Source organism: Cannabis sativa, chromosome 4, assembly GCF_029168945.1.
Source record: "Cannabis sativa cultivar Pink pepper isolate KNU-18-1 chromosome 4, ASM2916894v1, whole genome shotgun sequence".
NCBI classification, from domain to species: domain Eukaryota; kingdom Viridiplantae; phylum Streptophyta; class Magnoliopsida; order Rosales; family Cannabaceae; genus Cannabis; species Cannabis sativa.
The window spans coordinates 19,840,417-19,866,840 of record NC_083604.1 but is presented as its reverse complement, the minus strand read 5'-3'; the positions used below and the strand labels follow the sequence as shown (position 1 = coordinate 19,866,840).

The following is a 26,424-nucleotide window of genomic DNA, read 5'->3' as shown; positions in this document are numbered from 1 at the left end:
TCCGATTCGACTTCGCAGCTTCAAACAATGAGGCCGAATACGAAGCCCTGATAGCAGGGCTGAAATTGGCAAAAGCTGTAGGAGCCAAAAGAGTGGAAGTCTACAGTGACTCCCAACTGGTCGTAAACCAGGTATCCGGAGAATACCAAACCCGCGGCGAGCGGATGGCCGCGTACGTAACAATAGTCCGAGAACTGCTCCACGAGTTCTCGGACTACAAAATAGAAAGAATCCCCCGAGAAAAGAACGCTCACGCGGACTGTCTGGCTAAGTTAGCCTCGGATAGCGAAATCGAAGAGCTGGGGGTAGTACCAGTGGAACGCTTGGCAGAACCAAGCATCAAAATAAAAGAGACCACATTAACGGTTGGGCAAGAACCCAGCTGGATGGTCCCCATCATAAAATACATAACAACAGGTGAGTTGCCCCAAGAAAGGGCACTGTCTCGGAAGATTCAGTATCAGGCTCATCGTTATGTGATGATGGATCAAATTCTCTACCGGAGAGGACTCAGCATGCCTTATTTAAGGTGTGTATCGGACCCTGAAGCTAGACAAATCATGCTAGAGGTCCACGAAGGGTTCTGTGGAGATCATACGGGAGGACCCAGCCTCTCAAAGAAAATATTGAGGCAAGGGTACTTCTGGCCAACAATGAAAAAAGATTGTATAGACTGTGTCCAAAAGTGTGACTCGTGCCAAAGGTACGCGAACATACCGAGAGCCCCTCCAAATGAGATCACCCTGATGACCAGTCCCTGGCCCTTCGCGGTTTGGGGAATAGATCTTATCGGGTCCCTGCCAACAGGAAAAGGAGGGGTAAAGTATGCAATAGTAGCAGTAGACTACTTCACCAAATGGACAGAGGCTGAGCCTATGAAGACAATAACTGCCAAGAAAGCATTGGACTTTGTTATCAAAAACATAGTGTGTCGATATGGCTTGCCTCACAAAATAGTCTCTGACAATGGAAAGCAATTTGATTTCAAGGAATTTACTGACTTCTGTAACCAACACGGAGTAGTGAAAAGCTTCTCCGCGGTAGCCAGGCCTCAAACAAACGGCCAGGCGGAAGCAGTCAATAAAATCCTGAAGGTCACCTTGAAGAAGAAGCTGCTGGCCTGCAAAAACAACTGGCCTGAAGAATTGCCAAGGGTATTATGGGCCTACCGGACGACCCCCAGAACCACGACCGGCCACTCGCCTTTTTCAATGGCGTACGGTTGTGAAGCGATGGTCCCGGTAGAAACATTATTCCCATCCCACAGGAGGACGACTTACGATCCTGCCACGAATCAAGCTCTGCTTCAAGAGGCTTTGGATCAAGTCGAAGAACTCCGGGATGAGTCTCAAATACGGATGGCTGCTTATCAAAAGAAGGTGACCAAGTATTTTAACTCTAAGGTTAAAAACAGAAAATTTGCTATTGGGGATATGGTCCTAAGAAGAGTCTTCCCAGCCACCCAGGAACCCGGAGTAGGGGTACTTGGGCCAAATTGGGAAGGACCATATGAAATCGAGGACGAAATCGGCTCCAGCACTTACAAGCTAAAAAGAATGGATGGAACCATTGTGCCAAGAGCCTGGAATGCCGATCACCTCAGAAAATATTACCAATAGCAAAAATATAACTTAGATTTTGTTCAAAGAGTTTGTACCGTCCAAATGTATACCTCCTCTACATGTTGAATAAAACTGAGTGCCTTAAAAACAAAGTTTCTATGCCACTCAGGGGGGTACTAGGGTATACCGCACGGACAGACAGAAAAACAAACTAAGTAAAATATCCTGACCCAAAGGGCAGGTCAAAAAGTGTGCACAAAAATAAAAAGCATAAGTATAAAAATCCTGATCCAAAGGACAGGTTAAAAAGAGAAATATGTGGCAAAAGAAAGATCACATATAAATATCCTGACCCAAAGGGCAGGTCATATACATACAAACGGCCCGGGGATAGGCCTTAAAAAATTGTCTCCCATTCAAATAAAAACTGCTACCTAAATATATTGTTCCAAGGCAGCAGCAAATATGTACAAAGAAAAAAAAAAGAGATAATAATAATAAAAGAAGCGGGTGGAATCTTGGTTGTACTGGGTCAATCTCAAAGCAGCTCAGTCAATGCGCGGAGGAAGGCGAGGTCCAATACCCGCCTCTACCATGGCATCAAGCTTCTTCTTCTTCTCCCGAAATTTGGCGATCATTTCCTCAGGTTTGGGATAGAAGGTAAGCTTGATATTTTGGTCGTTGGTAGACCAAGCCATGTAGACTCCATCGTCGAAGCGCTTTGGGCACCGGCCGCAGGAAATAGGAGAAAGGAGCTTGGCTCTTTTTGCCTTCTTGATGGTTTGCTCCTTGAAGTCCCTAAGCTCCTTCAACTCCGCGGCTAGAGCGGCCTTGGACTCTAAGTTCGCCTGGTGAGTTTCCTCTAAGGATCTCACCTTGGCAACCATTTCGTCCAAAGCTTCCCTGGCCTCTCGGAGCTCCCGCTTGGCCTTATCAGCAGCCTCCCTTTGTGCCCTCAGCTCCTCCTGATGCTGGGCCTCCAGCCTGTCCCTCCGCTGGGCCTCGTCCCGGATCATGGCCTCTGCTTGGGCCTCCCTCCGTTTGGCCTCCTCCTCATTGGCCTTGGCAGCCGCCTCCCGGCGCTCAGCAGCCTCCTGGTAGAGCTGCCTCTCCGCAGTGAGGTCCTGAAGGACCTTCCTGACGTCGTTCATGTCCCCAAAATCAGACAGAACGAAGCCATGATTAATGATGTTCTTGGAGAGGCGGCCAGCCTCAGCAGCAAGCTGAAAAACAATACAAGTGTAAGAAAGAATCCCCAAAAAAGAAAAATAAGGGGAAAGGCAAAATTACAAAGCACTTACCACAGTGAGGGAGTGGCAGAGGTCCTGGACCTGGAAGATAGAGTTCAGGGAGGCACAAGTTGCGAACCGCTTGGGCGCGCACCGGGTAAGCTGAGAAGCAAACTCACCAGTCATCTCTGCGGCGAAGGGAGCCAAGGTGGGCCCAAGGAAGCGACGGAACCAGTCCGACAGATGGTCCAAGTTTAGGTCCCACGGATCTTGGTACTCCGGGTTGTTGATGGTTTCGTGCATCTCAACCCGCAGAACCCTCCTAAGGGCTTCCACCTCGGCAAACCCCAGGGAGTATTCGTCCATGGCATAGTTATGCTTAGCTATCCGGAGCTCTTGCCTCACCTCATCCCCAGGAACTGGAGTCAGCACAATGTTGGGAGGAGCAGGATGTTCTTCCATGGGGGAGACCCCACCGTCGAGACCATGGGCAGGAGTGTCAGCTCTCCGAGGCCGCTTGGGCTCGTCCTGGACAACCATCTTTCCCTTGCGCTTGCGAATCAGAGCAATCTCAGGCTCTTCTTCACCTTCTTCAGCTTCCTCGCGAAGAGCCCGGAGCTCTCCCGCACCCTCTGCGACTTCCTCAGAAAAGCCCCATTGCTTTTCTTGACCTTCTCCCGGTAGCACCTCCTCGTCATCCACTAAGTCAATAGTGTCAGGGGGAGCACTGGAAGAGGCCTTTAGGGCAGGGGCTATTGGGGGAGAAGTAAAAGCCGGAGGAGCTTCAGGAGTATGAACTCCGGCAAGCTGGTCCAAGATGGCGTCCATGGAGGTACCTGTTTAACAAAAATAGGCAAGTGTTAGACATCCGTGGGAAACCACTTACACAAGGTATGGCAAATAAGCTACTCCTACCCGGACTTCCTAATTCGGCCCTAGCAAAGTCCTGAACTTTAATGCTGGCAGCATCATCTCCGAGATAGCTGTCCGAAGGCCGGAACCAGCTGGATGTAATGTAAGCTGAAGGACCTAAGGGAACAGGTTCCGGAGGACCAGAACCCATCCGGGACCGACCTAGGAAATCTCCTAAGTTTGAAAAATAAAATTCCTTCAAACGATCCCCCCACCGGGTCGAGGGCATCCTAAACCTATATAGACGCTCGTCGAACCCTACGGGCCTACGACTGGCATATTCGCCAATGGAAGGAACATAATGAATTATCAAAGGAGACTTACCGCCGGCACCGGAAGTGCTGGCACCAGGAGCCCCAGAGTTTGGCTCTGGAGCCGAAGGCTGTGGCCTGGGAGCCCTTCTCTCCGAAGAGTCCTCAATGCGAAGGGACCTCCCGGCGGGACGATCTCCAATCTCTTCTTGAAGAATCTTGTCAAAAAATTTAGCCTCGGACTTCCCGGCAATCGCCTGGCTTCTTCTTACCACCGGACTCCCCACACGAAGTCCCCTCCTGGAGGCCGCCTGGGCCTGAGAGTACGCCTTCTCCTGGGCCTTCCAGTAGAGATAGTCCTGGTATTTTTTCTCTGCCGTGGCAATAATCTCGTCCCGGAAGGTCTTCTCCGCGACCGGCGCCCTTACATTGGGACAGATGACCCGGGAGAGGTTAGAGTCCTCCACGGATTGATGCGGAAGGATAAGTTTGGCCTTCCTGCAGTTTTCCGTAGTGACCAAACCCCCGACGTCAAGATTGGCTCGGTCATAGGAGGCAAAGGCCTGGGCCCTCCGGAGGAAAGTCTGTGTAGGGGCCGTCCGCTGATAGGGAGGGATCCTCACCCACTCGGTAAGGAGCTCCGGGTTGTCCATTGCCCTGAACCCGGAGGAAAAGAAGAAGCGATGGCGATACTCCTTGACGTGAGTCTTCCTATTATAAGGAACCACCCCTTCATTAGATGGATGGATCCGGAACCCATAAAAACCGTCTTTAAGTTTGTCCCCCTTCTTGGGGACGGATACAAGTTCATAAAAGTACAAAATTTCTGCCGGGCGGGGAGATCCCCATCCGCGGGCGGCATAAAAAATAAATAAGCCTGAGAGCAGGCGATAAGCTTGGGGAATGAGTTGGTATGGCGCAAGGCCGACAAAAACAAGAAAATTAACAAAGTAGTCCTGAAGAGGAAGCATGGCACCGGCCATCAGATGCGTCTGGCTCCAGGCTCCGAAGCCGCCATAATTATGGTTGGGCGTCTCCGCATCGCGAGGTGGCCGATGGTAGGTCCCTGATGTGGAAGGCTTGATCCCAGCAACTTCCACAATATTCTCCAGTTGATGGGGACAGGTTAAGGTGGCATGGAGCTCGGCCGCTTCCCATCCGGTTGCCCGGGACTTATACCCCTCCTGGGCAACGGGTCCCAGGGAGACCTCCTCTAAAGTAGCCATGCGTTTCCCGCTTTTCTTCGAAGACTTCGAACCAGAGGCAGACATTTTCTATTCTGTGAAAAAAAAAAAAGAAGAAAGAGAAAATTCCAGCAGTTAGGCCCCGTACCAAACCCTAAGTCAAGAAAAAGGGAATGGGGGTCCCCTAACCGCTGGAAAGAGGCCCCCTCCGGACACGTGTCATACGGGAAACCCTAGAAAGATTCCCTGAACAAGTGTCGGGTGCAGTAAAATCGCAGAAGGTGGTTTTACACAATAAGGGGAACAGAAAGAAAAGACCCTATTCTATGCCCTAAACAACCATTGAACGAAGAGCGTATGGTCTTCTACAATGAAAATGCACAATAATAACAGAGGCATGATAATGGCAATCCTACAACTAAAGCAGTAAATGCAAAACAAAATACATGAAGGACTTAAACACTTGCATGCCCAGAAATCTCAAATGCGAACCCAGAAAAGAACAAACAGAACGAGTAAAATCATGTCACTACCAAAGGATGCAAGAAACTTACAATGAAGTGTTGAACTGGGGGTCCTGATGTGAGTCGAGTAAAGACGAGAAGGACTGATAGCAGCAAGCAAGGGAGAACTGGGAAAATTGCAAAGTGTTCAAAGGTTTCGTGCTGGGTTTGAGAACTTTCTCTCTAGGAAATTCGAACAAAGTTGGCAAGAAATGGAAAGTAACCGAAATGAAGGAAAGATGGTGGCTTTTATAGGCAAAAGTACATGAGGAACAGGCGTCACCACCTACCAATCAAACGGTGGGGGAAACGCACGATTCGAATACCCAAAGATTAACGGGCCAGATTGATTTGCAATAAAGGCGGTGGAAACGTTTGAGTATCTGTCTGACACCATTAATGCGCTGTATCAATCAATGGGCATGAAACGAATCGACCTCTGCAAAAAGCGAATCGCTGCATTTAATGCCATCATTAAATACACCCTCACGCGCTCTAAGCTCGTGCCGAGAAACCGAGGGGTCAACTGGAGGCACCTGAGCAAGCCTTGGTTTATTTTTCAAGTAAACAAGGCTTGGGGGTAAATGTTGCCCCTGATTTCGCCCAATATACGTGGACCAACCGGACAGGGACACGTGGATCAGATAATTTATAAATATTCGCTAAGTCTTTGTATGCCGCTAGGAAACATCCTGGGCATAGGTCCCGGAGGAGGCACCCGGAGTGCAAGGTGCTCCCGGAAGCTCGCATAGCATAAAGCCTCTCCGTGAGGTGTCAGGCTTCTCCTGAGCCATCAAGTCGCATTTAATGCTGGATGGGAGGAAGCGTGTTGGGACTGCAACACGCAATAAAGTCTGACGGCACAACCTCCAACCAGCAACGCCACAGTAATGATCATTTAAGTCTAGCGACGGCTACACTGCGAAGAGTCACATCGATCACAAGGCAAAAAGGACATTCTTCATAAAAACCCTACAGCACCTAGGGATTTGACCATGCATTACTCATGGTATTTTCATTGGGAATACCCAACTTTATGGATACTTACAGATACACTTGTAAGAACAATTATAGGGATTACCCCACCAAAACACTATAAATACCCCCTCAAAGCTCATTAAATGGGATGGAGAATCTTGGGCTGCATATGAGCAAGAAGAGTAAATACTCACCAAGAACATTCTCTGTATTTATAACGGTGACATTCTCCCAAGTATAAAATATGTATTAAATACATCCATAAATAACAAAGACTCGTGGACTAAGGCTCATTAACGCCCCAACCACGTAAAAATCCTTCTCTCACTTTCTTACAGCTCAATAGTATAATCATATTTTATTAGTTGCCGAAAACCTCGGTCAACAATAAGTATAAAGAAAACTTAATTATTAATTCTAGTTTAATACTAGGAAAATATACTAAACTTAGATTGTACCAAAATTAATTATTAAATAATTAATTTCACAATCAATGATATTTTCCTATTTAATATTAGAAATAACTATCTAGAATATATATCATTAACTAAGTGTTTTTCTAAAATTAACTTTAAAATATTAAATGAAAATATATTTTAAAAGTTAATTATGTTGCTAATTCAATTTTAATTAAGTTAGACTAATGTAATTAACCTAATGCAATTATTTAAAGGGAAATTTATAAAAATACTTGAATTTGGGTTAACTTTTACAAAAATACTGTCACACAGAAATTTTTTCAAAAATACTGTGCTTTTATAAAACACCAGTAAAACACAAAGCAGAACAACTCAAAACAATAGTTGAACACTAGTAAAACACCAGTAGAACACCAGTGAAAACTTAACACAGTATACTGCAGTATGAAACTTATAAAAAAACACAGTAAAAAAGTAAAAAATACCGCCTGACAGTATTGTTGTAAAAAAATGGCAAAAGTTAGTATACCATGTAAATTTCCCTTATTTAAATAAGGCAAATGGGCCTTCACAATTGGGGTAGTTCATGTGAGGGGGAGTTGGGTTCAGTATGTCGTACCCACTTCTATTGGCCTCCAACTCTCACACAAGGCCCAAAAGAGAGGAATTTAACCTTTAAATAAACAATTGTTATTCATTGAATAAGCCCAAATCTAATTGGGCCTAAATAACATTACTTATGTCTAATTTTATTTTAGCAACCTAGTCCATTTACTTAGTAAAACTTAAATGGGCTTCCTATATGCATCGAAGCCCAATAGCAAACATACAGGCTCACACAGGTCAAATAATTTGGATGGGCCCTATCATGTTATTAGGTTTACACAGATGAAAGAAGTACAAAATTTACCTGTTACAAATTATTTATAAGATCTATTGACAATTAGACTATGATTAAAATCAGATCATTGGATCTGTCAACAAGTTAATCATAGCAATTTAGATCAAATAAATAATAGATTTGTTAAAAAAAAAAGTTTTGAATAAACAATATAAAATTAAACAAACATTGTCCATGTAACAAATGTGAAATAAGATATTAAATTATTATTTTTAAACTAACCAAATAATTTTTTTTTTTTTTTGAAAATTTAGTGCTGTTAAAACAAACCTTAAAAAATCTCAAAAAAAAAAAAAGGAAACTAATTTTAAAATATCTAAGTTTATTTAAATCAAATTAAATTAAATATCAAATAAGATCAATGATTTGAAAGAAAGAATCTTCAATATCACTTTCAAATCTTATAATTTAATTAAAATAAACTAATTTTAAAATAGATTTGGTTAGATAATTATTATTTTAGGAATAAAATAATAAATAAATAATAATTACCATAATTATAAGTCAAAATATCTTAAATTAAAAAATATTCAAATTTCTACAAAAATATCTAAGTTATAGGATATTGGCGGCTAAACTACCTAACCTCTGGTTCCGTTTTGCTCTGCACACCTCCGTCCAAAAATCACAGTTAAGTGCCACGGTGGACTATCTACGTGTATACACTTGTACATGTGGCAAGTTTTTAGTGGTCCACGTAATATTAATTTTAAAAAATAATTATAAATATTTTTAAAAAAATAAAAAATCAGAAAAAAAAATAAAATATTTTTTTATTACTTTTTTTTTTCTTTTTAGTCCAGCCGAGACCGATATCCGATGACCCCAGATGCTTGGGCTACAAGATCCTTCCCATCTTCCATTCCTTCCCCAAAAGAAAGAGATTAAGCATGGAATTCAATGAGAGGCAGATGGAGAGCTTGATGGTAGCTGGGTTATGGTGTTGTCAATCTGATCCTTCTTTCAGGCCTTCTATCAAACAAGTGGTGAACATTCTCAATTTTGAAGCTCCGCTGCCTAATCTCCGACCCAAACTACCAAAACCAATGTATTTTGCTCATTCTTTAAACATGGATTCTACCTCTTATACAACATCTACTGACACTACAACAACAAGAGATCAATTCCAGTATACATCATCAAGTAGTTACACAGATTCATCTACATCCGCTGGTCTTTCTAGACCTACACATAAAAGTTCAATTGTAGCAAGCATCCCTCATTTTGTAATTGTAATATGTTATTTATTTATATATTTCATCTTTTCTGTATAGAATATCAAAAAGAAAAAAAATCCAAAAAATATCAAAACTCGGTGTAGCTTCACCAGTTTCTCTAATATTGTTTTAATATTTTTCAAGACTAATTTGCTTCTCCTTGGAATTAGTTTTAGTTACTGTACGAAGAGGACTCGACACCTCTGTTCTGCAGTCCATTCCCGTACTGGTGTTTCAGCCAGAGGACTTCAAAGATGGTCTCGAATGCGCGGTTTGCCTCTCCGACCTCGCTCAGGGCGAAAAAGCTAGGCTTCTTCCCAAATGCAACCATGGCTTCCTCTTTATCGGAGATCGGTCTCGGCTGGACCCGAATTGATTTTGCAAGAAGAGGAAGAGATGAAGAAAGGAAGAAGAAGAAGGAGTAAGAAAGGAGTAAATCAAAACAAAAAAAAAAAAAAAAAGAAGAAGAAAAAAACTAAAAAAAAAAAAAGCGAGAAAAAAGAAAAAGAAAAAAAAAAGTAATAAAAAATATTTTATTTTTTTTCTGATTTTTTTTAAATATTTATAACTATTTTTTAAAAACTAATATTATGTGGACCACTAAAAATTTGACACGTGTACAAGTGTGTATACGTGGACAGTCACCGTGGCACTTAACTGTGGTTTTTGGACAGAGGTGCACAGAGCAAAACGGAATCAGGGTTTAAGTAGTTTAGCCGCCAAAAATTCAGTTTTTTGTGGTTAAGTGTTACAAACCGTAAAGTCCAGGTGGTTTAGCCGCCAATATCCCCTAAGTTATTTAAATATTTAATTCATAAATTTCCAATAAGGAAAAAAATGATATATATATATATGGGAAATTTGAATTTGTATGCTTGCATTTAATTAAAATTTATCCTCAAAACTCATAATACCCTATATTTAAAATATATGACAATTTTTCTATTATGCCCAAAATACCCTCTGTTTTTTCCTTCACCCCCTATCACTTCTTCTCTCTTTCCCTCTCTCTTCTTTTCTCTAACCTGCCCGAAGCTACACAGAGGGAAGGTCAAATTTTGCTCCTCTATTCTCATCCTCACTACACTAGCACCACACTGCACAAGGCTCACCACAAGGCTCACCACATAATTTCTCTCATTTTTGGACGAGCATCATACACTAACTTATGGGTAATTTTTTTTTTGTTTGAACAATCTTGTTTGTTGTTGTTATATTTAGTTTAGAATGTTATTTTGATGCTTGATCTGTAGATTGTTGCTGTTATTTGGCTGTTTTTTCTGATAAAGTTTGCTGCCTGTGAAATCTGGATTTGTTCTGGTTTTCTGCATTTTTTTCGTCGGGCCCGATGCTGGCCCGATGGGGGTCCGATGAGCTGAAAAATTTGATGGCAGGGAAGACGGCCTGATGGGTCCGATGGTCGGACCATGTGGGTCCGATGGTCTGACCCGTTCTGTATTTTTTTAATTTTTTTTTTATTTTTTGGACCTGGGTCCGATGCTCTTTATGTTGGCCCGATGGGTCCGATGGTCGGACCATGTGGGTCCGATGGTCCGACCCTTTTGGTTTTTTTTTAATTTTTTTTTTATTTTTTGGACCTGAGTCCGATGCTTGCTATGTGGGTCCGATGGGTCCGATGGTCGGACCATGTGGGTCCGATGGTCCGACCCTTTTGGTTTTTTTTTTTATTTTTTTTATGGGAAATTTGATTTTTTAATTTTTTTTTTTGACCACAGAGTGGCCGATGTTTCCATATGGGTCCGACATCGGACCCGAGTGGTTTTTGGATCTTTTTTGAATTTTTTTTATTTTTTTAAAGGATGGTCCGATGCACCTCCATGGGGTCCGATGGTCGGACCAATCGGACCCTACTGCAAGTTTTTTTTTTTATTTAATTAATTATGATTATTTATTGTTTATTATTGTATGCTTAATTTATTTTGTAGTGATTTATTAATATTTGTGTTATTAATTTTTCTTTTATTAATAATTATTATTTTATTATCAATTAATAATTATTTTTTATTATTAATTATTATTTTAAATAATAATTGTTTTATATTATGAATTATTATTAATTATTGTTTTATTAATTATTGTTATATTTTTTATGGTTTTAGTAATAATTATTAATTATATTCTATTATTATTTTTTTTAATTTTTTATTATTAATTATTGTTTTATTATGAATTATTAATTATAGTTTTATTTTTCATTTTTTATTAATAATTATTTTATTATTATTTATTAATTATTAATTATTATTTTATTATCAATTAATTATTATTGTTTTGTTATTAATGATTAATTAAGATTTTTTTCGGTGAGATTTTGTTGTAAATTATAACTGTGTTTTTTTAAATGTTTGTGACATTCAACTCGTTAATGCGTGTGTTATGTATAATGGTGTTTGGGAGCTTGATGGTAGAGATTGGATTTATAAAGGGAGTGCCGCTTTGACAATTGACATTGATCCGAACCTAAGCTACTCAGGTTTGGTTGATGTTTTGTACGAAGAACTAGATGTTGACAAAGCGGAGTATGACTTGAAATTGGAAGTAAATTACAAGTACAGGAAAGGCTATGAGTATCCTGCTGAAGTTATTCGAAATGATAAGCGTGCAAGGTACTTTTTATCTACACTTGCGAAGAAGCCAGATGAATTTATTCCTTTGTTTGTGACTTTGTTAAAGAAGAATGTTTGGGTTGATCCTAGTCCCACACCAAGTTCTGTTAAGGATAATCGTAGCGAGGTTGGGAGTTTTGTTCCAGAAACAAATCCAGAGGTGTTGGTTGCGGATGTATTACCTGAATTAAACACTATGATGCCGAGTGCTGATATTGTAGCACAAATGCCCTTCATTGATGGTTTTTGTGATGGTCCAGACCCTGAATATTATGTTGAGGGCAATGATGGCGTAAGAGACGACGAAGGTACAGAGGCCCCTGTTGCTGTACCTTTGAACTTGACTCCACTATCGTACCAAATACCACCGAGGCCACCGACACATAAAAGAATGCCCTGTAGAGAAAATTGCCAAACACCTGGTACTAGTAGTAGTCGTCCAGGCGAAACCAGTCATGCTAGAGGAACTACTGACAGTACAGGTCCTAATAATGGTAGAGAGACCAATGATGTTAGTGGTCCTACTGATGCTCGAGGTACCAATGTGACTGGATGGAGCGATCCATTTTCTTCTTCGACAAGTTACGGTAAATTCAAGGAGAAAATGTATACAAGAGAAGACATCGAGGATCATAGTCATTATATATCTACGGTGGCACACCAAAGTGGAGTTACATGTGGGAAAGTTTTTTAGAGACAAAGAGCATTTAAAGATGGTTGTTGGCCTGTATGCAATGAAGAAAGGGTTTGACTACTACGTTAGGAAGTCCGGTACTGATATTTGGTACGTCACATGTAAGGATACAGATTGTGGGTGGAGATTAAGAGCGAAGAAGAACGTACTTTGACTCCTTCTGAGTCGTTCCCTTCACAATCTTCTCATCCATATGCTTTTTCTTTTGTACAAAGTCCTTACTCCAAGTATCTTTCAACAAGTTGAAAGAAATTTTCCCCCACGGGTAATTGTAGAAAAAAGGGAGGTCCTCAACCATTCTAATGATAAATGGGGGAACCAGGTTCTTCTCTTCTTTCCCAGTCAGAACACCCATCACGAACAGCACCAAACCCAACTTGTAACAATCATCCTTCTCAGTGCAACTCTCAAAGACGCTGCGCAGACGACCAATGCTGATAGATGGATCCCCATTAAAATATTCTACTATCAAACGGTCTGACGTCGCCCTCTCCGAAACCTCAGCCTCAGTCGGTCCACGTAACAAATTAAGCCCAGTCACCAAGGCAAACTCAGTTCGGCCGAATCGGCATCTCTTCTTTGCAATATAAAAATGCACCTCATCATCTTTATCTAATTTTATCTTATGCATGAAGAGCTGATGGATAAGAGCACCTGAAAACGCTAATGGCTCTCTCTCAAAAAAATTGTTGAAAGGGGATTCCTCCTTCACCCTTTCCAACAACTGCATTTGTACAAACTTGGCTTTTACTTTGGGGTAATAGTAACTACCGCCCCGCCAAGTAACACGACCAGTGTAATGTTCAGACACTGGCAGTAAAAGTCGTGGAACTTTGGAAGACTGAAAAAAAAAATTATATTACACCCTAAACCTATAAATAAACAACAATTAATCATTAATAATAAAACAATAATCAATAAATAATAAAAAATTAATAAGACAATAAAAATTAATACAAAAAATAATAATTAATAATAAAACAATAATTAATAAATAATATAAATTAATAATTAATAATTAGTAAAAAAATAATAATTAATAATAAACATTAATTAATAATTAACAAAAATTAATAATTAATAACTAATAATTAGTAAAAAATTAATAAATAATAAAACAATAAAAAATAATACAATAATTAATCATTAAGAATAAAACAATAATTAATATAAAACCACACCTAGTAAATAATATAAAATAACTATTAATAGAAAAAAAACACTAATTCATAATTAATAACAAAACAATAATTAATGATTAATAATAAAAAAATTATTAATAAACAAATTATTAATATAACAATTATTAATGATTAATGTAAAACAATTATTAATAAATAAAAAATATTAATAATTAATAAATAACAATTAGTACAAAAATAATAATTACTAAAACAATACAAATTAATTCAATAATTAATAATTAATAATAAAACATTAATTAATAATTAATAAAAAACAATAATAAATAATTAATAAAAAAACCATAATTAACAAAACAATAACAAATAAAACAATACTATAACAATAATTAATAAAACAATATAAAATAATACAATAATTAATCATTAATAATTAAACACTAATCAATAAATAACAAAAAACAATTAGTACAAAAATTAATAATTAATAATAAAACAATAATTAATAAATAATAAAAATTAATAATTAATAATTAACAATTAGTACAAAAATAATAATTAATAAAACAATACAAATTAATTCAATAATTAATAATTAATAATAAAACATTAATTAATAATTACTAAAAATACAATAATTAATAAAACAAAACACACTAATTAATTATTAATAATAAAACAATAATTAATTAAACAATACTTAATAAATCAATACAAATAAAATAATACATAAAACAATAACTAAATCATTAATATTTAAAACAAAACGAAAAATTCTTTCAAAAAAAAAAAAAAAAAAGGCTCGGGTCCGATGGGTCCGACTGGCCCGATAGGGTACCCATCGGACCCATCGGTCCAATCGGACCCTCTTCGTAGATCACAATCGGGCCCTATAAATCGGACAATCGGACCCCAGCCCAGGGACATCGGACGGATCCATCGGACCCCAACTGGACCATCGGGTCGACCTTCTTCCCCAATCCGAATGCCCAATCTCACAACCAGTCCCATGGAATCCCATTTTCACAGATCCGAATACAATTTTCACAACAAAATTCTTAAATCTAACCATTCACAAACAATCACAAACAATCCGAATGCCCAATCTAAAAAAAAACAAAAACAAAACGGGATCCCAAACAAAACCCACAAACCTTCGACATTTTCGGCCGACGTCGGGGTTGCGAGTTGCTCGGAGGCTGCGCCGTCACCGTCGGTTGAGGAATGGGCTGCGCCGTCACCGTCGGTTGAGGAAGGGGTTAGGGGACGGAGTTGAGAGAGGGTTCGGTTTGAGAGAAGGGATAGGGGACGAAGAGAGAGAGAGAATTTTGAAATGAGAGGGGTAAAATTGGGTTTTAGTGAAAATGTATCCCACTTTACAAATTATGTTTAGTATTGTATTAGGGTTCAAATTTTATTATTTATTAAGCATATAAATTCAAATTTCCCATATATATATATATAAAAAAAATATCATTTTTAAACTTATAATTTATAAATAATTAAATATTTAACAAAATGACAAACCTTTGAATTCGAAAATATTATGGTTAAAATATCTAGGTTAATTTCAAATTTATTAATTATTTAATTTTTTATATAAGATAATTTTAATATTATATTTCAAATAAAAAGATAAAGTTATCTTTTAATTTAAAATATGTTAAATATCAAAATATCTAATGTTATAATTAAATAAAAAAATTAACAAATTTTTAAATCTTACTATAATTAAAAAATAAAATAATCAATTTTTAAATTTAAACCTCAAAATACCATGATTAATAATAATTACTAATAATAAATATTATTAATTGAAATATGATATTTAAGTTCAAATATATTTAAAAATAATATTTTATTTTAAATTCAGGGTTTTAAAATTGGAAAGAATCAAATTTTTGGAAAACAAATCCCACAAAATCGGGTTTGGGATGTTGGCTGCCCAGGAGGCTGCACGTGCAGCCCAGAAAGGCTGCACGCAGCCTCGGGCGCGCGCGGACAGAGGAGGGGACGCCGAGAAAACTCGGCGCTGGCAGGGGAAACACGGGTGGATGCAGGGTGAACGACCGAGGCTCACGCACGCGAATGGGCTTCCCAGTCCGAGTGCTTGATGCTCACGAGCACCCACTCGACACCATGAAATTCGATTTTTCCAAAAATCATAACTTTCTCAATTTTTATCGGAATCAAGTTCCGTAAAAACAAAAATTGCTTAATTTTTCACAAAGAATCCAAAAAAATATTTTCAAAAATAGAAAAAATATTTTTTATGGAAAAAGGTACTGTACAACGCATACATTCATCAACTAACACATAAACCACATGAAACCATCGAAATCAACACAAAACATCGTTTTAATTCATATTTCATGAAAGTAAATCATTACCATGGCTCTGGTGCCAGTTGTTGGAAATATTTTACCAGGATCTAGATTTACTACCAAGTATGTTTCATTAACACCCTAATATGAATTCTAAAACAATGAAATAAACACATATAAAGTTTAGGAAATCTCACATTGGGTGGAGCGGAATATAATGACTACTTCCATTCAAATCTCTAGCCCTTGATTCCTTTCTGTAGCAAAGCATTATCAAGATCTGAATCTGGATCTCTTTCTCTCCTTCCTTTGATGCTGATTCTCCTTCTTGTTGTTTGGATTCTTCACGGTCTTTCACACTATAATTGAGATACCACTTGATGTGTGTGGGCACTACTCTATCACTCAAGGTATTTCGAAATTCAAGAGAAGAAAAAGAAGAGAGGGGCGGCTATGGCTTTTCTCTGAAAGGAACAATATGCAAGTCATAGATTCCTGAAGCCAACACTTTCTATTTATAGAATGCCATCTAGGTTTAGGTTAGAATTGTATGGCATTAAAATAATGAAAAAAATAAATGGTAAAATCTATACAAAGTGGCCGGCCATATAAGGGATAATGGGCGTCACTTTGCAATTTTGCCATTTTGTTATTTTTAATCCCATTTTCTCAAAAATGCCAATTTTCCAATTTTAACCATTTAAATGTCAATTCTAATTATTTAATAACTAAAAATTAATTATTAAATAATATTTTCATTTAATATATTTATTAATTAGACATATAAAGTCTCTTAATTAATAAATAAACCTAGAATCTCTTTTATTTACAATTTCGCCCATGCTTAGTGAAAATTCATAAAGTAGACATAGTCTAACTTTAGAATTATAATTGATTAATAAATATCAATTAACTGAGTCTTACAAGCAGTATGGTCTCAACTAGTATGGGGACCATGGGCCTATATAACCGAGCTTCCAATAAGTCGAACTGAATTTACCAAGTAAATTCCCTAACTTATTAATTCCTTATTGAATCCACACTTAGAACTTGGAATTGCACTCTCAGTCAAATAGAACGCTCTATATGTTCCACGATATAGATACGTTATTAATTATCCATTGTTATAATCCTAATTTGATCAATGACCCTCTAATAGATGATCTACATTGAATAGGAACTAAAATACCGTTACACCTTCAATGTATTTTATCCTTAAAACACTTAGCTCCGTATAAATGATATTTCAGCGAAGTGAAATAAGATCTCAACCATTTATCTCTGTTTAGCCAAGCTCGAAGGATATCATCATTTCACTTCTAAATTCCTATAGAAATTATAGACTCCACTCAATTATACTATCATGTTCCCAAAATGTACGTATCACCCTGACCCAAAAGTAGGCTTAACTAACAAATTAAAGAACATGTATAATACTCCTGAGATCGAACCTAACCATATCAGGATTAAGATCATTTGATCTAGGATCAACAGGTGATATTGAATTGAATAGATATTACGGTAAATTTTAATATATCTAATCAAAGTTCAATATCGGTCCCTTCTGAAGTATACTCCATACATCCGATACTGGTAAAGTTTGCTAATGCCCTAGAAAGGACATAACACTTATCCAATGTGTAAGAATACCTATCGCTGATTATACCATGTCAGTCTAAATCCAATGAACTGACAAATCAGGGAATAAACTTTCGAACATATAATTAAGATTATATTCCACTGTGCTGACAACACTATAATCATTAACAAATTCATATGTTCTAGACTTAAATAGAATTCATACATTATATATATATATATATAATCATGAAATAAATCATGTGAATCATGCAACATAAAATGTTATTTCTGATCTTTATTAATAAGTAAATCTGATTACATTGAAATGAGTTTTATTTAGGGCACAAAACCCAACAACTAAAATTTTGAGTAATTTGCAGCATAAATACTTAAATTTAACTCTCAATTGTAAATAAATATCTAAGTTTAATTTTTGGCAGTAATAATGCCTAAGTTATAATTTTAGAACTTTTGTAGGTACCTGGCTGTTAAGTGTTAAGTAAATTGCCACGTGGAAATTTCTGATTGGTCCAAGTCATTAACTTTTTTTAAAAAATAATTTAAATATACCAATAAAAAAATGACACGTGGATAATGACTTAATATTTAATGGTCAGGTACCTACAGAGTTCCAAAAATATAACTTAGATATTATTACTGCCAAAAATTAAACTTAAGTTTTTATTTACAACTTGGAGTTAAACTTGGGTATTTATACCGCAAACTACTCTAAAATTTTTGTATTTATAAGTAAATATTTAAATTTATCAATTAAATAATTTTTTATTTAATTTTCTATAAAATATTGTTAAAAAGTTATATAAATATTATTATTTTTAAATCAATATATAAATATTATTAAAGCTATAAAATACATATGTTATTCCGATTTTTGCCCACCTGACATGACATGTCTACGTGGGCAACATCAGTGCCACGTGACAGTATAGATCGCCAACGAGAAGGCCAAGTCATTTACTTAGCACTTCAACTAACGGAGAGTCCGAGCACTCAAGCGGGACGACGAATGATGAACCAGCCACCTCAAGGAGGCAGACTAGCCACCCTTGGCCGGCCCTATGGCCTACATAGGACGGCTAGCTTCTGGACATCAAAGGACCGGTCATCATGCAATCTGTAGGTGCATGGCTGGCCAGATATTGGCCTGACAAGACTTTGGTTCGTAGCTTCACACGTGGACCGTAAGCCAGACTGGGAATTGGGCCTTAATAACCCACGAAAATAGAGGAAAAATATCTATTTTCAAGGGGCATTTTAGTCATTTGTATTTTACTAATTTAATATGTAAATAACAACTTATTTTACCTATTTCTAAGTGATTTGAAGGGTTTAAGCTCTCCTATATAAAGAGCCTTACTCAAACCCTAAAACCTTAAGTCTAAAGTCATTAACTGCAATCAGAAACCCTAGCTCTAAGTCTGATAACTCATCTCTCTCTCTCTCTCTCCCACACACCCACTGCTCTTCTCGTACTTGAGATTTGCCAACTTCGATTCCTACATTGTAACCTTTAGAGAGCTAATTCAGATCCCATCACTATAGTGATCTGAGTAGTATTATCTCTCGGTATCAATACAACTAAAAGGGGAGTAGGTCATTACCCGCTAACTAAGGGGTTGAATCTTTATAAAATCTTGTGTTCATTTACTTTATTGTTCTTATTGTGTAACATGGGCAAGCATCGGTATTACATTCGACTCCGTTGTTGGTTCACCAAATTTGAAGTCAATAATACATATAATTTATTAATTAATTCATTAATTGTAAAAAAAAAAAAAATATGAATAAGTAAAACATGAATTCGAGCTCAATTTAAAAACGAACTAACCTGTTTGAAAAAAACGAGCTAGCATGAGAAAAACAAAGCATGACGAATCTGAGCACGATACTAAAATGTCGAACCTACAAGCCTACCATTTAAAAATGTTAGCATAACACGAAATAACTCATATTTTAAAAAGCACAAAAAATTGTGTGAACCAAACTAACAAGACACACGAATTTACAACACTAGTTTGAATATGTATGTTAAATTAAATTAATGCATTTTGTGCATAATATTTGATACATATTCTAATATTCTGTATAATACTACTTATTATATTTACTTCTTACTCCAAATTTATATCCCTTCTGTTCTAGTGTTCGGCTTAACCAAATGAAGAGCAAAATTGTGCTTTACAAGTCATAAAGTTCAAATCCGAAACAGAATATTTACAAAGTCTTAGTTACAGTACACAACTTAAATAGATTTACAGCTTCCAACAACGGTGATTTTGATGTTTTGATTGCACAAAATTTTCCCTTTCTAGGAATAATACTTATTCCTTATTCCTTATTGCTCTCATTTTATTAGCCAAATATTACAATCATACACTTCTTGTCAGCACCAATAACTACTCTTATTGCTCAGAGCTCAACTCCCCTGAGTACAGGGAAAGCCTCTACTCTGTCATGGTCATTCAATAACTTCAGAAGGCTGCAATAAGATAGGGACAATTTTGAAGAGCTGACATGTGTGTATGCATTGCATTGCACTCTTAGTTCTCAAGAGTGTTCTGAGTCATTCTTCTAACTCTAAAACTGCTGGGAAGGGGAGTGAATGAACTAGAACCCATAAACGTGGAAGCTTCTAACCGAATTTCCATGAAAAGAAATATGCTGAGATGGGAGCTCTACTTGGAAGGGAACAAATCAAAAAAAACTAAGGTAAAAATTTGCTCCATCCCACTCCTCTTCTAAAACACTCTCCCTATTCTGGTCCATACAATATAACTACATGTTGGTCAAGGGAATTATTAGCAAACTCGAATTTTCTGTCTCTCTCTATCATTAGGCTTCATAGATGACACATTGTCTCTCTCTGCTAGGCATCTCTTGTATGGTACAAACCCCTTCCTAGAATTGCAGGGTTCAACACTTACTTTAGTAGGAGGTTCTTGGGAAAAGGAATTGACGGCTTCTATGTTTGTGTCTCCTAGAGTTTCTATCCCACTAGCAGATCCTTCATTAGAACCAGTACAAGACCTTTCCTTCTGAACTTCCTTATCTTTGGTTTTTCCTTCTGCGCAAGAACTCAGAAATGTTTGCTCTACGCTTGGGATGTTGTCTGCGATGATGTAATTGCATGGTGTTTGATACAAAGACCACTGAAGCATAGAAGCATTGCCTTTCACCGCATTAGAATCTTCTTTCTGTTGCTCTAACAGGTTAATAGAAGCACCACATGCCAACAGATGACAGTCACTAACAATTCCACCAAGACACAGATCAGTGCCTAATTGATCTGGTGATAATTCTGAAACAGGCATTTGGTCAGTTTGTAATGTTTTGGAACCCTCAACACCAGAAGGCGATCCTTTCTCGAGGTCAGACAACAAGACTATCTTTCCAAAAATCTTAAAACTTGTTGAAGTTGAAAGTTCGGTCTCTTCTTCAGTGTGTTTAGTGTTCTTAGCACCTGATTCACATTTCTGTATGAGATCACAGATTAAAGAAGGTTGGGTTAGAATTCTAGTGAGATTGCACATTTAATTGCATAACGAAACAGCTAAAGTGACTAATAAAAAGAAAAGAAAAAAATATATCATCATACCAAGCACAAGACATTCTCCATGGTCGAACAGTCAGAGAATTGATTTTCAGGAAGTGAGCTCTTCTCTTCATTGGATGATTTCGATAACAAGTGCCCATTATTCTTCTCGAAAGGAGACAGGATTATCGAATGCAAATCAGTTGTCCTTGACATTGATGAAGACCTGTTATTCTGGTCAGAAGTAGCAGAGCCCACTGCATCAGAGCCGTGACTGGACAAAACTGAAGTAGGAGACTTCACTCCTTTATCTGTATGTACAAGACTTGGAGATGGAGATCTTTCTGATTGATGTAAAATAGACAGATTAAAAAGGTCAACTGATTTGCGAGGATAAGGATGCTTAGGCTTCTTTTTAGGCCTTGGTGGAGGAATCGCAATTGGTTGCACAGAACCTTCAACATTCCCTATTGAACCCCGAACTACCTGAATTCAGCAAGAAAAACCATATAAGCATGGATAACAATGTAATAGTGTAATTCCACAGTCTGTGAATATCATAACTTTTCAGAAGTTTTATTATTACAACAGTTTAAGAAATATAAATCAAGCCATTGACCTTAGAGAAGAACTTTTGAGCATGACTTCGAATCTGAACAGCAGTTTTGGTGCCTACATGTTCTAAAAGAAGATAAAAAAAAATAATAATAAACAAAAAGCAATTTCACATGATAAGATGGCCATAAAAGAAAATCTACAAGCAAAAAACTGAAGCTCACCTTCAATTTGACGCCAACCCCGACCATACAACTTCAAGGCATCAAGAAACTTCTGATGCTCTTCCTCCGTCCATTTTTCTCTTTGTTTTGTAATTGTGTAAGGTTTTCTGGCCTTCACAAAAGGATTAAACAAAGAATAGTTCATACCACAACTTTCATCAAGTACAACCTTTTAGGAACAAATAGAAAAGGTACTCAGTAGAGAGTTATGAGAAGATTGAAACCTTAGGTGCACTGTCATAGATCTCTGTCAACCCCATGTCTTCACTCTGTTTGGTGTCCAAAGGAAAGAGAAGACAAAAGAAACATACCATGTTAGACCTCTCTTCCTACAACATAAAGCTATTAAACAAAGTACTCTTGCTCATAAGAACATAAGGACATAAGTCGGTAATTTTATAAAATAATATCAATTCCAATTCAAGCTGGAATAGATAGGTATATGACCTTGAAAAAGGACTGTGAATCACTCAGTAAAGACTAAGATAATTATGAAACCCATTACTAAAAAAGAATAAAAGATCAATTTTCAACCACAAACTAGGCTTAACAACTCTTTAGATTGTTCCAATTCCTAGCTGCTAAGAAGATCTCTCCAGAGACTAATCTATGTAATTCTTTTCCTTGCATTAAAAGGGTGACCCTTAAGTGTTTTGATTTGTTACCAATAAACAAGGCTAACAATAATAGGCTCAATGAACCTATCATTAAAATATTGCAAAGTAATAGCTTTGCAGGTACTATTAGAAAATGAAAAAAAATACAAACATATAATTTTAACTAAGTATATATACTAGATAACCACAAAACAAGAAGTATGCATCGTGATAATTATGCTCCTCTTACCAAAGTTAACCTAGAAATTGTTTTAGTCATCAGCCACCACCAATCCTAAGTGTTTCACGACCAATTTTTTTTTTTTCAAAAAAAAATCCAATTTTGTTTCTTTCTTTAGATACACAAAGCAATGAAAACATCATCAATATAAACACATAGACATATTATGTTTCCGCTACAAATAATTATTTTGGATTAGAAACAGGACTTTTAAATACCTCAACAACCATAGTTTTCAATTTAGGCTAGTTAGCAAACATGAAATTTCAATCTTCACAAGTTAAAATCAGCTCATTTAACTTCACATCATTGGGTTTCCTAAACAGTAGTCACTACCCAAAAGGAAAAAATCAGAAACTCACCTCAAAGATTAATGCAATAATTGAAAATCAGAGCAGCTTGAAAACCAGCTCCCACGAATTCTCCCGATAAAAACAGATCTGTGACAAATCTAAAAAGGGATTTTTAACAAAGATATGTTAGAGAGAGAGAAGCAGAGGAAGAATGACGAGAAAGAAAAAAGAAGCAGAGAAATTTGAAGAAATGAGCGGAAGGAACAAAAGGATGGGAGGGGATGCCACGTCTGAAATTCCATTATTTATTTTAAATTTTTTAATTTAAAAAAGAGTAATGGATTGGAAAGTTGAGAAGGGACGTATAGAATTTGTGGCTGAGAACAAACGAGTTCTTTGACACGCGGCACTTTCTTTTTCCATGTCCTTTTTATTATTTTAACTTATTTATTTTTTAAAAAGTAATTGATATTTATGTGGAAGATATTAAATCTCAATGGATAATTATTTGTGACTCTCCCACACTTCCACCACCGGATTGAATTAAGTTATTTTTTTTTTGTAGGGTGACGCTTGTTAATATTTTTGTTTTTAGATTTGTTAATTATAAAAATAAGTACATTTTTTGTACTTAAATTTGTAATAAATAAAAATACGTTTTATAATTTTTTTAAAAATAAAAGTGTAAATTGTAAATTTTACTTTTATTTTTATTTTTGATATTATATAAAGTCAGGTCGGAAGTTGAGATTCGAGTCTGGGTTCGTGTCTAAGGTTGAGGTCCGGGTTGGGATTGAGGTCAAGGTCTGGGTTTGGGTTCGGGATTTTGGTTCAAGGGCTGGGGTTAGGCACAGAAGCTGTTCAAGGTCTGGGTCCGTGTCTAGGGTCAAGATTCGGGTCGGGGTCCAAATTTAGGGTTAAAGTCTGGGGTTGGAGTTCGAGTCCGAGTCTGGGGTACAGGTCAGGATCCGGGTCAACATCCAAGTTTGGGATTCAGGTTTGGGTCTGAGGTCGAGGTCGGGATTCGAGTCTGGATTTCAAGATGTAGGTTAGGTTTAGAACCAAAATATTGATTAAGAAAACAAAACTGTTTAAAAAAAAATTGGAAGTTATTTATTTTGTTTTCAAATTTTTTATTTCCAATTGAAAAATTAAAAAGTAAAAATAATTTTATAGAATATAATTTTGAAAAATATTTTTACTTTTTAATTTAAAAAACAAAATAACTAATTATAAAAGTATTAGTAAATGCACCTACTATTATTATTATTATTATTATTATTATTATTATTATTATTATTATTATTATCTTATGGTGCTTAATAGTTCTAGTGCTCCTTTAGTATTTTCTTATATATTAATACATTGCTAGATTGTATACGTAGATGAAATCTTTAATTGCTTAAATATTCCGTTGATGAAAATGACCTTATTATTTGTTTATGAACTTGTTAATGCAAATTTTCTTCTTCTACTACTTATTATTATTATTCTTATATATTTCACTCATTAAGGAAATTTATTGTAGAATAGAAAACTTGCAATTGGATGTTTGCTTAAATTATTTTCCCATTTCTTTTTCTTTTAATTTCAATATAATATAAACTGAACTACAAATTTATTATTTTATATTAGAATATTTGTAACTTGGTGATTAGTATATGACATTAATGTTATTGTTTTTGTAACTGAATGTGAACTCATAGCCAATTAAATAAATTTAAAAAAATGCAAAGATGCACACTTAGATTGTACATGTTTTTTTTGTTAGATAAATTGACAATAAAACCCAAGATTTATTTATATATAATATAAAACACAATAATAATATATGATAATTAAGTATATCCGTACCTGATTGATCCATAGTAATTACCGCAATTTGATTGTGCAATACTATCAACTATGTCTTCCTCCCTAGATCTCTAAATCAGAAGCAGTTTATTTATCTGATTATCAAAAGTTATACAATTGTGATGAGACAATATGTATTTATAGAGTTAAGGAGGGGACTTAGCTATAAAACCCTAGTTGGACTGGGCCTGCTCATCAAAGACTTCAGTTAACTAGAAAAGTCCACACTTCTGCTTCACCTAGACTTTACACACAGATGCTAAGCTCATTAACAATTAATCACCAATATTATGGGCTAACATAGCAAAGAACTATCAAATCAACCTAAATTTTAATAAAGGAAAACTTACAAAAATACTGAAATTTAGGTTAACTTTTACAAAAATACTGTGTTTTTATAAAACAACAGTGGAACACAAAACATAACAACTAAAAACAATAGTGGAACAACTAAAAAGCAATCGTAGAACAACAGTGAAAATTAACACAGTACGCAGTATAAAACTTATACATTATTTTTGAAAAAAATTTGCCCCACAATATAAAAGTAAACAAATTGAAAATTTCAGTATGTGGTGTAATTATTCCTTAATAAAACTAATAAAATTTAATGTAAGTCCAAATAAAAAGTCTAACATTCTCCCACTTGGGCTACATTAATTTTAATACATATATGGGTGTGCTCTTAATGGGTATTACCCATGTATGGGTATTTTATTCTTGACCATTGGATTAAATATCTAATTGTTGATATTTATAATCATTAATTAAATATTAAAAAATTAATATTTCTTATTTTGTTATTCTCTATATTCCTAAAATAGATAAAACTATTAATAGAAATAAAAAATTTATAAATAGAATTTTTATTTAAAAAATAAAACACACTAAAAAAACTAACAAACTATTTTTTTAATAAAATTCATTTTAAAGATTATAAAGAAAAAAAGTGTATATTTATATTTTTATAAAATTTCTTCAAACTAGAATTCTAAATTGCATTACTGAAAACAAAAAAAATAATAATTTTAAGCTTTAAACTGTAATACATATAAATGTTAGAAAAATTAATAGTAAACCCAAGATCTATTTGTGTATAACATAGAACACAATAGTAATATATAATAATTAGGTATGTGTACCTGATTGATCCATAGCAATTATCTCTGTTTGATCCACAACAGTTACTCCAATTTGATAGTGCAATACTATCAACTAAGTCTTCCTCCCTAGATCTCTAAATCAGAAGCAGTTTATTTATCTGATTATCAAAAGGTATACAATTGTGATGAGACAATATGTATTTATAGAGTTAGGGAGGGGACTTAGCTACAAAACCCTAGTTGGGTTGGGCCTGCTCATCAAAGGCTTCGATAACTAGAAAAGCCCACACTTCGCTTCACCTAGACTTTACACACGAGATGCTAAGCCCATTAACAATTGATCACATACATGTAAATGATTTTTAGCTAACACAATAAAAGAACTATCCAAATAAACCCAAGTTTTAATAAAACCAATAAAAGTTAATGTAAGCCCAAATAAAAAGTCTAACATTCTCCCACTTGGGCTACATTAATTTTA

At 36.0% G+C, this 26,424-nt stretch overlaps 2 protein-coding genes across 3 annotated transcripts; both read right to left on the bottom strand.

Annotated features, from left to right (window-relative positions):
• Window positions 1-12,604: 12,604 nt before the first annotated feature.
• LOC133036850 (uncharacterized) lies at window positions 12,605-13,207 on the bottom strand. Its single transcript, XM_061113611.1, has one exon. The coding sequence runs from the start codon at window positions 13,205-13,207 to the stop codon at window positions 12,605-12,607; it is 603 nt and encodes a 200-aa protein (XP_060969594.1).
• Window positions 13,208-19,704: 6,497 nt separating this feature from the next.
• Window positions 19,705-23,282, bottom strand: LOC115714272 (protein REVEILLE 7). 2 transcript variants are annotated; one of them, XM_030642908.2, is made up of 6 exons: window positions 23,056-23,282; window positions 22,081-22,125; window positions 21,857-21,968; window positions 21,697-21,758; window positions 21,141-21,563; window positions 19,705-21,018 (listed from the first exon to the last, which is right to left on the bottom strand). In XM_030642908.2, the coding sequence occupies exons 2-6, from the start codon at window positions 22,114-22,116 to the stop codon at window positions 20,344-20,346; spliced, it is 1,308 nt and encodes a 435-aa protein (XP_030498768.2). In that variant the 5' UTR covers window positions 22,117-22,125; window positions 23,056-23,282; the 3' UTR covers window positions 19,705-20,343. The 2 variants fall into 2 exon arrangements, with proteins under 2 accessions (XP_030498768.2, XP_060969395.1); XM_061113412.1 differs by lacking the exons at window positions 21,697-21,758; window positions 23,056-23,282 and having other exon boundaries at window positions 22,081-22,131.
• Between the last annotated feature and the right edge of the window lie 3,142 nt (window positions 23,283-26,424).

Excerpts from the sequence above, each read along its gene's own strand:
- LOC133036850 (XM_061113611.1), bottom strand. The coding sequence starts at position 13,207 with ATGCAGTTGTTGGAAAGGGTGAAGGAGGAATCCCCTTTCAACAATTTT.
- LOC115714272 (XM_030642908.2), bottom strand. The coding sequence starts at position 22,116 with ATGGGGTTGACAGAGATCTATGACAGTGCACCTAAG. Across the intron at positions 21,564-21,696 it reads CTCAAAAGTTCTTCTCTAAG|GTAGTTCGGGGTTCAATAGG; the intron begins GTCAATGGCTTG and ends TGCTGAATTCAG. Across the intron at positions 21,019-21,140 it reads TGGAGAATGTCTTGTGCTTG|AAATGTGAATCAGGTGCTAA; the intron begins GTATGATGATAT and ends GATCTCATACAG.